At 41.1% G+C, this 13,126-nt stretch overlaps 1 protein-coding gene across 6 annotated transcripts in view; it reads left to right on the top strand.

The window, feature by feature from the left end:
* IFT56 (intraflagellar transport 56) overlaps positions 1 to 13,126 on the top strand; it is an 84,805-nt gene that overhangs the window by 38,608 nt on the left and 33,071 nt on the right. For all 6 annotated transcript variants that reach the window (XM_055284172.2, XM_063641658.1, XM_063641657.1 and 3 more), the window contains 5 exons: positions 565 to 653; positions 868 to 951; positions 1,928 to 1,997; positions 3,156 to 3,262; positions 11,486 to 11,619. In XM_055284172.2, the coding sequence (XP_055140147.1) occupies positions 565 to 653; positions 868 to 951; positions 1,928 to 1,997; positions 3,156 to 3,262; positions 11,486 to 11,619 (484 nt within the window). The remainder of the gene's footprint in view (positions 1 to 564; positions 654 to 867; positions 952 to 1,927; positions 1,998 to 3,155; positions 3,263 to 11,485; positions 11,620 to 13,126) is intronic.

Here is a 13,126-nt window from a genome sequence, read left to right on the forward strand (position 1 = left end):
CGTATATCAGACTGTGATAAATGCTAAAGGAAAAAAATTAAACAGGATAAGGAGCCTTAGGAATGCCTGTGGCAAGTAAGGGTGGGAGTTATACTAATCCTCCACTACTCAAATAGGAATCCGGTATCAGGCAAAAAGTTGGATCAGGATCAGAAGCAGATGGTTCCATGGCAAATTATTTTTCCGTTTGAGATTGGAAGTGCTAGGTTGATTTAGAAAAGTGATAATGGAGACCAGGCCACACTAATTGAATGTGCACATGTTGGATGAGAGAATCAAAGCCCTGGAAAATGACCTGGGTAATGTCATAGTTAGTGAACGTGCAGGGTGTGTGTTCATTTTGGACTCTGGGAGTTAATCCCCAGAGAGATTATTGGTCACTGTCAAGGACTGTGACCTCCATTATACTGGGGTTTTGTCCACTGAGCAAAATATATAATGTCAGAATCTAGAAAGATATTTTGGAATATTTTCCTGTCTCTAAATTATTAAATAACTCAAACTTCAGCTAAAGAGGATTTTAGTTTCATGAATATATGTGGGTTTTTTTCCCCTGCATTTCAGATACAATACCAGGGAGGCAGTGCATGGCTTCCTGTTTCTTCCTGCTTAAGCAATTTGATGATGTTTTGATTTACCTCAACTCATTTAAGGTCAGTATAGAATTATCTACAAGACTTTATATACAAAATACTATAGAATGTGTCAGAGAAGATAAGATACCCTTAGAGATGGCCCATTTTCTGTGGTGGCATTAGTGGCATCAACTAATCCTTAAGGATAGTTTTGTGTTTATCTCGTATAACTGATGGTTTTATACTTTATATGTTCATTCGCAATGTGACTTGTTCTTGGGATGTTTTTCAGAGTTACTTCTATAATGATGACATCTTTAACTTTAATTATGCCCAAGCCAAAGCTGCAACAGGCAATACTAGTGAGGGTGAAGAGGTGGGTACCTGCTTTTGAAAGCATTTGAATGATTCTGCCTAAAAACATCCTTATCTTTTTCTCACTGGAATAAAATGGTCAAGGGTTAAGGATTATTAAAGATTCCTCTATTCTTAGGATGCATTAAAAAGTACACTGTGGAGAAGGTGCAGTGACACACACCTGTAGTCCCAGCTACTTGGGAGGCTGAGGCAGGACAATGGCTTGAGCCTGGAAGTTTTAAGCTGCAGTGCACTATGATCATGCCTGTGAATAGCCACTGCACTCTAGCCTGGGCAACATAGCAAGACCCTGTCTCTTCAAAAAAAAAAAAAAGTACAATGTGAATAGACATAGATTTTATAACCATATTAAAATTTTCCCCTTTTAGTAAATTTTATAGAACTATAACATATGTACAGAAAAGTATACATAAGGATACAGCTTGATGACTATCAATATGTTTCTTATTTGATTTCTAACTCAATTGTATTTTTGTGGTCATAGAATGTGCTCTGGGCTGGGCGAGCTGGCTCACACCTATAATCCCAACATTTCAGAAGGCTGAAAAGTGGGAGGATCACTTGAGCTCAGGAGTTTGAGACCAGCCTAGGCAATATAGTGAGACACCATCTCTACAAAAATTTTTTTTAAATAGCTGAGTATAGTGGCATGTGCCATTTGTTGAGGCTTGCCTTAGTGACCTGTGTGTAGCCTGGTCATATATGCTTAAAAAAGAATATGTATCATACAGTTGTTAATTATTCTGTTTAAATCTTCTATATCCTTACCAACTTTTTGTCAACTTGTAATATCAATTTCTGGTGTAATATTTTAAAATCAGCACAATTTTGTCCCTCACTTTTCTTAGCAGCCTGTATAGAATTTGGTTATCTATAATGCTACAGTGATTATCAATCTAAGGCAAGCCAATAATGGGTATTTTTATTGCAAAACCATCCTCATGTGTATTCCCCTTTCTTTCCTCTTCTTGCAGGCGTTCCTCTTGATCCAAAGTGAGAAGATGAAAAACGATTACATTTACCTCAGCTGGTTAGCTCGGTGCTGTGAGTCTTCTTTTTTTAAAGTTACAAGAAGAATCCTCTTTTTCTTTTTGGTTGCATGATCTGTTCGGAAATGACATTGAATGTTTTCTAATTTTATTTTGCATTTTGTTCTGTAGAATGAGTAAACACTGAAATTAAGGGTTGTTAATGCTACTCAGTAAGAGTTGCCATGTAAATGTGTCATACAAGTTTACCCTGTGATTAGTTCTACTATATAGCATTGACCTAGTACTTATAGCCTGAAAAATGTCAAGTTCTTCCTAAAGTCTCATTAAAGTTTCCAGAGTCTCAGTTTATAGTGTTGTTTGTGAAATGATGTTGTTACACTGATTTTAACTTTTCACTATGGGTCAAGTCTGAAAAGTGGCAAAATGTCGAAAATGTAATTTTTTGGTATGTTATAGAACTTTACGTTCTGTCTCTTTCTCTCTCTCACTCACTATCGTTTCTTGTTCCTTTTTAAAACTCAAGATTTAAAATGTTGTCCAGGCACAGTTGCTCACACCTGTAATCCCAGCACTTTGGGAGCATGAGGCAGGCAAATCACTTGAGGCCAGGAGTTTAAGACCAGCCTCGCCAACATGGCAAAACCTCAGCTCTACTAAAAATACTAAAATTAGCTGGGTGTGGTGGCACACACCTGTAATCCCAGCTGCTTGGGAGGCTGAGGCACGAGAATCACTTAACCTGGGAGGCAGAGGTTGCAGTGAGCCAAGATCGCACCACTGCACTCCAGCCTGGGTGACAGAGCAAGACTCTGTCTCAAAAAAAAAAAAAAAATTAAATTAAATGTTCACTGAGTTTTTGTAGTCAGAGGAAAATTTAGCAATCTTATCTTCTAAGTGAGATTGAAATGATGAGTAGGATTGAATGAATGATAGGTATCCTCTTTTAAGCATATGAGCAAAGTAGGAACTACCAGAAGTCAATCCAATCTGAAAGACATAATTATGTGACTCCTAACTTAAATATTTTAAGTATGGTAGAATTCTGGCAGGGAGCCAGCTTAATGCCAACATTGCAAGCTTTCCATGAAAGCTTTCCATTACTTTATTTGGAATATAGAACGAAATCCATAGAATAATAAAGGTGCAGAAATTATTTTTTGTACATGTAAAAATGACTCATTTGTTTACAACTCTTTGTTTCCTTTTGCAGATATTATGAATAAGAAACCAAGACTAGCCTGGGAACTTTATCTTAAGATGGAAACCTCCGGCGAGTCCTTCAGTCTCTTACAGCTCATTGCTAATGACTGCTACAAGGTGAGTCTGACTGAGACTAAAGGGAACGTTAAAGATTCGTATCACGTTGCTGCATTGGCTAAATATTAGGGGAAAATGTCCTGCAGACTAAATGGCTAGTAGTGAGAGGATTCACGTAGTGTTATAAGAGATGCCGTTCTTTTTATGAATTAACTGAACTCAGAGATAGGCAGTATTTCAGAGATTTACGTGTATATGAAATAATTATTTAGACAGGAAGTTTTAGATTTCTAAAGGATATGAATCTTTAGTCAGCGCTGATGTATAGATATTCGTCTGGTAGTTGGAAATTTGGTTCTGAAGTTCAAGAAAGATGTCTTCTGACATCTAGAGACATAGACTGGGAGTCATCAACATTTAAGTACAGTCCTGTGTTGCTTAATAATGGGGATAAGTTCTGAGAAATGTGTCATTAGGTGATTTCGTCATTGTACAAACATCAGAGTGTACTTACACAAACCTAGATGGTATAGCCTACTATACACTTGGGCCATATGATATAGCCTATTGCTCCCTAGGCTACAAACCTGTACAGCATGTTCCTGTAGTGAATACTGTAGGTAATTATAACACAATGGCTAATATTTGTGTATTGAAACATATCTAAACATAGAAAAGGCACAGTAAAAATATAATATTATGATCTTATGGAACCACAGTCATATATGCTGCCCATCATTGATCAAAATACGGTTATGAAGTACATGACTGGATTAACTGAAGCCCTGAAAAACAGTGAGATGACCCAAGTAAAATGTAAAGCGAGAAGAGGTGCAAGCCAAACTTTGAGGTGCAAATGGTAGACAGGAAAGACAAAGGAACCAGAAAAAGAGAATAAAAAATTAGTCAGATTTAGTAAAGAAATGGCTGTTTTGTGTGCATGCTGGGGTGTGTGTGTGTGGAGGGGCGGGGGGAGTTGGAAAGGCTGGTAGTAGTTTGGGGACCTAGCCTATAGATTAAGATTATTTTTAAATCAGCCTCAAATTCTGGAAGTTCCTATTTTTGGAATATTTCTTCCAAAAATGTCAAAAATCAGGTAAATGTCAGGTAAAGAGAATCTCGTATTAAATTAATCAACAAAAGCTCATTTCAAAGTGAATCATTACCAAAAAAAGAGGTGAAACCCCATCAGTGGAAAATACTTTAAGACGGCCGGGCGCGGTGGCTCAAGCCTGTAATCCCAGCACTTTGGGAGGCCGAGGCGGGCGGATCACAATGTCAGGAGATCGAGACCATCCTGGCTAACACGATGAAACCCCGTCTCTACTAAAAATACGAAAAATTAGCCGGGCGTGTTGGCGGGCACCTGTAGTCCCAGCTACTCGGGAGGCTGAGGCAGGAGAATGGCGTGAACCCGGGAGGCGGAGCTTGCAGTGAGCTGAGATGGCGCCACTGCACTCCAGCCTGGGGGACAGAGCAAGACTCCGTCTCAAAAAAAAAAAGAAAAGAAAAGAAAAGAAAATACTTTAAGACACAGGAAACTTAAAAATAATAGTTTAACATGACTTGGTGGGTGGCAAGGCTCTTAAATAAGTTAGGGGAGGCAGAGGGAAGGAAAACATTAGTAAGACAGGAAATTATTTCAGTTTTAGATGTATTAAATCTGAAGTGTCTTTGAGGCTCCCAGCAGAGATAACAGAAGTAGGAAATTAACAGGCTGTGCTTGGAGCTTTGGTATTCATCAGGATTAGCAATGTAGATTTAGTAGTTAATAATGTAGATTTAGAAGTCAACCGTAGTTAGTGGTGGTAGTAGCAGCAGCAGCAGCAGCAACAGCAAAGTATGAGAGAGAATAAGATTAGCCAGTAAATGGGGTGAGGAACCTTGCGGAACAGCAGTGTTTAAGGGCTAGAAAGAGAAAGAAGAGTAAATGAAAGAGAGGATGAACAGAAGAGAAGGAAAACAATGAGGACAGGAAAAAAAATGCTTTTCATTGCTTTTTCTTGCTCCCATTTAATCAAAAACCAAGGCAGGAGAGTGTCAAATCTGCAACTGGATAGAAATGCATGAGGACTGAGAAGACAGTAAGGGTAGAGAATAGACTCAGATTACAAAGCAGATGCAGCGAGTGTAATGTAGACCACAGTCTTAAAAAATTTGATATTAAAAATAAGGAAAAATGTAATGCTAACTTAAATGGAAAATCAGGGTTTGGAATTGGGGGGGATGGGGTGGAGAGTTCTTTTAGAATGGAGATAGGGGAGTATATCTGTAGGCAGAAGAAAATGAGCCATTGAACAGTAAGATTAAAGATTCAGGAGGATGGGGCATTTTTGATGGAGTTAGGCCCTGAGCAGATGAGAGGGGAATAGGGTTAACATCAAAGGAAGATAACTACTTGAAAAACAAGTTGGCATTACCTAGTGTCTCAGTGGTCCCATGACCACCCACTAGTTTGGTGATTTACTAGAAGGACTCATATGACTCAATATATAGTTATACTCACGGCTAAAATTTATTACACTACAGGAACAGCAGGAAAAAGATAGGTATAGGTGAAGGCTAGAGAAGCCAAATACAGGTTTTCTTATCTTCCTTCTGTGGGGATCACACAGTCAAGTCTTTATCAAGCATATGTGTGAGGTCCTTGTCAAAGAAAAACAAAGAGAATAAGGGGGGAAATGGCAGAATTAAGCCCTAACATGTCAATAATTAAATGTAAATGGTCTAAGTATGCCAATTAAAAGACATCTATTGAGAGAGTGGATTAAAAAACATAACCCAATTATGTGTTCTCAACAAGAAATTCACTTTAAATATATTGATATACATCGGTCAAAAATAAAAGGATTAAAAAAAAACCCACCATGAAATAGTTTGGCAGTTTCTTTTTTTTTTTTTTTTTGAGATGGAGTCTCGCTCTCTTGCCCAGGCTGGGGTGCAGTGGCGCAATCTTGGGTCACTGCAAGCTCCGCCTCCCGGGTTCACGCCATTCTCCTGCCTCAGCCTCTCCGAGTAGCTGGGACTACAGGTGCCCGCCACCACGCCCGGCTAATTTTTTTGTATTTTTAGTAGAGACGGGGTTTCACCGTGGTCTCGATCTCGTGACCTCGTGATCCGCCCGCCTCGGCCTCCCAAAGTGCTGGGATTACAAGCGTGAGCCACCGCGCCCGGCTGGCAGTTTCTTTAATAAACATACTTGCCATATGACCCAGCAATTGCATTCCTGTGTATTTATCCCAGATAAATGAAAACCTATATCCACAGAAATATATAAATGTTAATAACACAAATTTTAATATTTAAATGTTAATAGCAGCTTTATTTGTAATAGCCTAAAAATGGAGACAGTCAAAGTCTTTCAGTAGGTGAATGGTTAAACAGACTGGTTTGGCATAGAATACTACTCAGTAATAAAAAGGAACTATAATGAGAAGTCTGACTCCATTTCTGGATGTTTGACTGCTGACAGCTTTTAAGCCTCACCCCTGCCTCTTGCCCTCATGCCCCACATCTGGACAAAATGATAAGAAAACCTATGTGCTCCCTTCTTTGGCACCATAGGGTGATTTAAACCACACAAGTCCCTGCCCACGCACAGGAACCTTCACCATGGCCCCACCTCCTAACCACAGTAAACACCAAAGCCAGTCTCCTTTCCTTGCTCTCTCAGGCCTTTTCAGATCTGCTTAATAGAGCCGTTCTACTCTCCCTAGACTTCAACTATGTAAGAAAACGTTTCATATCCTCTTGCTGTGTGTGTGTGGCATCATCAGTTTCACCATCCAAACCAAACTTTGGTTGGGAGTCCCTCTTGCATTTGCAGGATGACCAGAACAGGAGCAAGCTATTGGAACACACAGTAACTTGAATTAACAGGGAATAACAAGGACATTATACTGAAGGAAAAAAGCCAGTTTCAAAGGGTCCCATACTGTTTGCTTTCATATATGTAACATTCTTGAAATGACAAAATTATTGAGATAGAGAACAAATTAGTGGTTTTTAGATGTTAGGGATGGTGAGCAGGGAGGGCTGTGCATGTGACTGTAAAAGGGTAACAAGGGAAATCTTTGTGATGATATAATAGTTCTGCATCTCTTGGTCAGGCATGGTGGCTTATGCCTGTAATCCCAGTACTTTGGGAGGCCAAGGCAGGAGGATTGCTTGAGGCCAGGAGATCAAGGCCAGCCTGGGCAACATAGTGAGACATTGTCTCTATAAAACATTTTTAAAAAGCAGCTGGAAGGCCGGGCGTGGTGGCTGATGCCTGTAATCCCAGCACTTTGGGAGGCTGAGGCAGGCGGATCATGAGGTCAGGAGATCGACACCATCCTCGTTAACACAGTGAAACCCTGTCTCTACTAAAAATACAAAAAATTAGCCAGGCGTGGTGGTAGGCGCCTGTAGTCCCAGCTACTCAGGAGGCTGAGGCAGGAGAATGGTGTGAATCCGGGAGGTGGAGCTTGCAGTGAGCCGAGATCGCGCCACTGCACTCCAGCCTGGGTGACAGGGCGAGACTCCATCTCAAAAAAAAAAAAAAAAAAAATTACCTGGGCATGGTGGCTACCTCAAGAGGCTGAGGCAGGAGAATCACTTGAGCCCAGAAGTTCAAGGTTGCAGTGAGCTGTGATTGCCTTACTGCACTCCAACCTGGATGACAAAGCAAGACCTTGTGTCCAAAAAAAAAAGAGTAATTCGGTATCTTCATAGTTGTATGGCTGTGGTTACATGAATCTACACATAGGATGAAATAACAGGACCATCATCAACATACATGGTACCAGTGTCAATTTCCTGATTTTTATATTGTGATATTTTACTATCCTTATTTAAGCTGTAACCTTTGGAGGATACTAGGTGAAAGGTACATGTGACCTCTGTCCTTTGTCCATGGATCTATAATTATTAATACTTCAAAATAAAAAAAATTTTTAAATGAATCAACTAGAGCTATATACAGCAATAAAGATGAGTCTTATAATATTGAATCATAGGTACAAGACATAATAGAATATTTACAGTATTCGTTCACATAAAGTTCTAAGAAGCAGAACTCAATTATATTGTTTAAAGATGTGTATACTGAAGAGAGAACATAAAAGTCAGAAGAGTAGTTACCTCCGGGTATGGAAAGAGGGAGTTATGGTCTGGAAGTGACACACAGAGAGCTTTTGTGTTGCTCTCAGTGTCTTGACCTGGGTAGTGTTTACAGTATTTTCACATTATAATTAGTGAGATGTACATGGATGTTTCATATACCATCCTATATGTGTGTTATTTCACAATAAAGAGTATTGTTTTTTTTTTTTTTTTTGAGATGGAGTCTCGCTCTGTCACCCAGGCTGGAGTGCAGTGGCGCAATCTCGGGTCACTGCAAGCTCCGCCTCCCAGGTTCACGCCATTCTCCTGCCTCAGCCTCCCGAGTAGCTGGGACTACAGGTGCCCGCCAACACGCCCGGCTAATTTTTTGTATTTTTAGTAGAGACGGGGTTTCACCATGGTCTCAATCTCCTGACCTCATGATCCGCCCGCCTCGGCCTCCCAAAGTGCTGGGATTACAAGCGTGAGCCACCGCGCCCGGCCGATAAAGACTTTTTTATTTTATTTTATTTTATTTTTTTTTTTATTAATTTTTTTTTGCACACAAAACAATAAACATTTTCTAAAAATACATACAAACAAAAAGATGCATATCAAACATATTAGGAAGGTTGCACATGGGAAGACGGGGAATAGAAATGGGGGGTGGGAATTAAAGAAAATAAATGAGAGAGGGACTTTGTATGGATCAATGATAATAACTCAATCCTCTATTTGACAAAGAAGAAGGAGAAGGAAGAGGAAGAAAAAGAAAGTGGGATAAAGGATCAGAAAGGGAGGAAAATAGAAAAAATTAGAGTATGACTCCAGGGTAGACCTGTTTTGTTGTCACTGGGTTGGTTGGTTGGTTTGTCTGTTGTATTTTTCATATGTTTTGCCATGTTGGCCAGGCTGGTGTGGAACTCCTAGCCTCAAGTGATCAACCCGCCTCGGCCTCGCAGAGTGCTGGGACCACAGGCGTGAGCCACCACGTCCAGCCCCCACATTGCATCTGGCCTCCGTGGTAGATCTCCCAGACAGGGCGGCTGGGCAGAGGTGCTCCCCACATCCCAGATGGGGTGGCCGGGCAGAGGCGCTCCTCACTTCCCAGACCGGGCGGCCGGGCAGAGACGCTCCTCACTTCCTAGACGAGGTGGCGGCCGGGCAGAGGCGCTCCTCACTTCCCGGACGGGGCAGCCGGGCAGAGGCGCTCCTCACTTCCCAGACGATGGGCAGCCGGGCAGATGTGCCCCCCACTTCCCAGACGGAGCGGCCGGGCAGAGACGCTCCTCACTTCCTAGACGGGGTGGCGGCCGGGCAGAGGCGCTCCTCACTTCCCAGGCGGGGCGGCCGGGCAGAGGCGCTCCTCACTTCCCAGACGATGGGCGGCCGGGCAGATGCGCCCCCCACTTCTCAGACGGGGCGGCCGGGCAGAGACGCTCCTCCCTTCCTAGACGGGGTGGCGGCCGGGCAGAGGCGCTCCTCACTTCCCAGGCGGGGCGGCCGGGCAGAGGCGCTCCTCACTTCCCAGACGGGGCGGCCGGGCAGAGACGCTCCTCACTTCTTCCCAGATGGGGTGGCCAGGCAGAGGTGCTTCTCACTTCCCAGACGGGGCGGCCGAGCAGAGACGCTCCTCATTTCTTCCCAGACGGGGCGGCTGGGCAGAGGCGCCCCTCACTTCTTCCCAGACGGGGTGGCTGGGCAGAGACGCTCCTCACTTCTTCCCAGACGGGGCGGCCGGGCAGAGGTGCTCCCCACTTCCCAGACAGGGCGGCCAGGCAGAGGCGCTCCTCACTTCTTCCCAGACGGGGTGGCCGGGCAGAGGCACTCCCCACATCCCAGACGGGGCGGCCAGGCAGAGGTGCTCCCCACTTCCCAGACAGGGCGGCTGGGCAGAGGTGCTCCTCACTTCTTCCCAGATGGGGTGGCCGGGCAGAGGCACTCCTCACTTCTTCCCAGACGGGGTGGCTGGGCAGAGAAGACTTTTTTTTAAAAGAGTACATAAATAGAAGGACAAACCTTGAAAATAATAATAAAAAATCTTTGCGTGAGATTAGGCAGAAAGGAGGAAAGGAAGAATGAAGGTGTAAATATAATTTGAACTGAAGAGAAGAAAGTTGTGTTTTCCCTATGAAGTACAGAATAAGGCTAAGCTAAGAAGGCTGTCTTAAGGAAATTGTCAAAGATTTAGAAAAACATCTGTCAGGAATAAAGAAGTAACTAAACCATAAAGAGAGTTGCCCAGCAATTTGAAGCCTTAAGTGAAATTGGTAACAGTATGTATTTATGATTGCCAAGTAAGAAAACTCATCTGGCCAGGTTTCGTTCTTTTGATGAAGCTGAGCAACTCTGTCCAACAAGGACAACATAGTGAGAGCCTGTCTTGCAAAAAGTTAAAAATTAGCTGGGCATGGTGGTGTGCACCTGTAGTCCCAGCTGCTTGGAACAGTAAGGCAGGAGGATCTCTTGAGCCCAGGAATTTGAGGTCGCAGTGAGCCATGATGGCACCACTGCACTCCAGCCTGGGCAATAGTGCAAGATCTTATCTCTAAAAAAAATATGAATAAAAAATTTTTTTAAATAAAACTAATTAAGCAAAATTTAATGGCATTCAACATGTTCTATGAGGCCAAGGAAATGTGTAGTATATTTGGGAAAAATGTCTGTCAAAATGCACTAAACATTTAAAAGATTTAGTGTTTAGAATAGTAGTCAGTATACATCTAAGCATTGTGAGAATGTAGGAACAAGACTAGGGAAAGACCATCCTGGAGTTGAACATGATCAAATTAGCATAAAATGAATGATAGTAGTCATCTGAAAAGAATGTATTGAAGAGACTTGAAAAATACTCAGTTCAAATCACAATCCTCAGAGTTTATCCTCAAGATTAGAATACAATTAGAAGAAAAGGCAAAAGTGCTGATTGTAGCATAACTTGACTCTATGTAGAAAAAATGTTATACTGTTGAAAACTGAGTGAACATAAGGTAGTTTAAACTGAACCCGTGTACCCAAACTGTAATTTTCCTTCTTATTGTTTTAATTAGGAATTGAAGTTTTTCTAACTTGCTAACTGAAAATGTTGTCAGCACCCATGCACTTATTTCATACAGTCCCGTTTCATGTTATCTTTATGTTCAGGTTCTTTCTGTGCAATCTTTTTACTGCAAGTATTACCACATACTTTCTCTTATTCAGATGGGCCAGTTTTACTATTCTGCCAAAGCTTTTGATGTCCTTGAGCGGCTGGATCCTAATCCTGAATATTGGGAAGGCAAACGGGGTGCCTGTGTGGGCATTTTCCAGATGATCATAGCTGGGAGAGAACCCAAGTAAGTCAACAGGCAAGAAATACTACCTCTACTCATTTGCTGGTTTGGGAGGGAAAATAATTGTTCTCTTGGATGATATCTTCTGAAAACGCATAATTATAATGATGTTTTAGAATGATGAAAAAAAGGTTGATGTTAAATATTTCTATCTGACCATTTTCCTCCAGAATTCATTTTGTAGAATCAGATAATTCTAAATCATATATAATAGGATCAGATCATTCTAAGTCATGTATACATTGAGTACACTAACAGCCTCCAAATATAAGAGCAGGGTGTATATTTGGTTCAAAATAAATAGCCATTTTTATAAACAAGGTGTTTTTTTTTACTCTTCTACTCTTCGGGGTTTTTTGTTTGTTTTTTGGTTTTTGCCTATTGGCTTTTTCTTGTGTCCTTTAGTTTAGGTCTCAAAAAATTAGGAATGGAGTAGATGTGGTTGATAACTCTTTTGTTTTCTTTCACCTTCTCATATTCTAGGAAATACTGAGATATTAGTTTACATAAAATTAATAAAATTAAGTCATTTATACTTTCTTTTTTTTCTTTTCTTTTTTTTTTTTTTTTTTTTTTAGATAGAGTCTTGCTCTGTTGCCCAGGCTGGAGTGCAATGGCGTGATCTCAGCTCACTGCAACCTCTGCCTCCCGGGTTTAAGTGATTCTCCTGCCTCACTCTCCTGAGTAGCTGGGATTACAGGCACGTGCCACCATGCCTGGCTAATTTTCGTATTTTTAGTAGGGACAGGGTTTCACCATGTTGGCCAGGCTGGTCTCAAACTCCTGACCTCAGATGATCCTTCCACCTCAGCCTCCCAAAGTTCTGGGATTGCAGGCATGAGCCACCATGCCCAGCCTATAGTTTCATTTGAAACAAACGTTAAAACACAACTCGATTCCATTTTCTAAAAATAACTTCATGGAATGTATTTGTTACTGATATATGAATAGGAAATGTGATAATTTTATAAGAAAATAATCTATCAAAAATTACTTCCTACCTTATAGTACTTCTAGTTCTAAGTAAAAGTTTAAAAGCATTTGGTTAGGTGAAGGAGGTTGTTTGTGGGGAAAAAGAAGTAGAAAATATGAGAAGACTCTTAAGCAAATAGGTTCATAGGCAGTCGCCTATAGATTTGCTAGGGCAATAGGGAAATTTTAGCATTCATTACTTAAAATATGTTTTAATTTTAATTAAATTTAAATTACTTCAAATATAAATGCTAGGCTTAGTCCTTAATGTTCATCTCTTCCATATTTATTCATGTATTATTTTTCTTGAAAAAAATCCCTTATTCCTTTGGCTTTGTAAAATTTTATGAATTTGACAGTGATGCCTAGTTGAAGGTGGTTACCACCTTAAACAAGGGAGAAATCCATGAGTTAGATAAACTAAGTGACTTGCTGGTGTTAGAGCTAGAACTTGAACCCCAACTTCTGGATATACCCTTTCTAGTCATGCAGAATAAGAATAGAAATGGGAATGTTTAGGCCATCTCAGAAAGGACAA

Source organism: Symphalangus syndactylus, chromosome 6 (assembly GCF_028878055.3).
Source record: "Symphalangus syndactylus isolate Jambi chromosome 6, NHGRI_mSymSyn1-v2.1_pri, whole genome shotgun sequence".
In the NCBI taxonomy this organism is placed as follows: Eukaryota; Metazoa; Chordata; class Mammalia; order Primates; family Hylobatidae; genus Symphalangus; species Symphalangus syndactylus.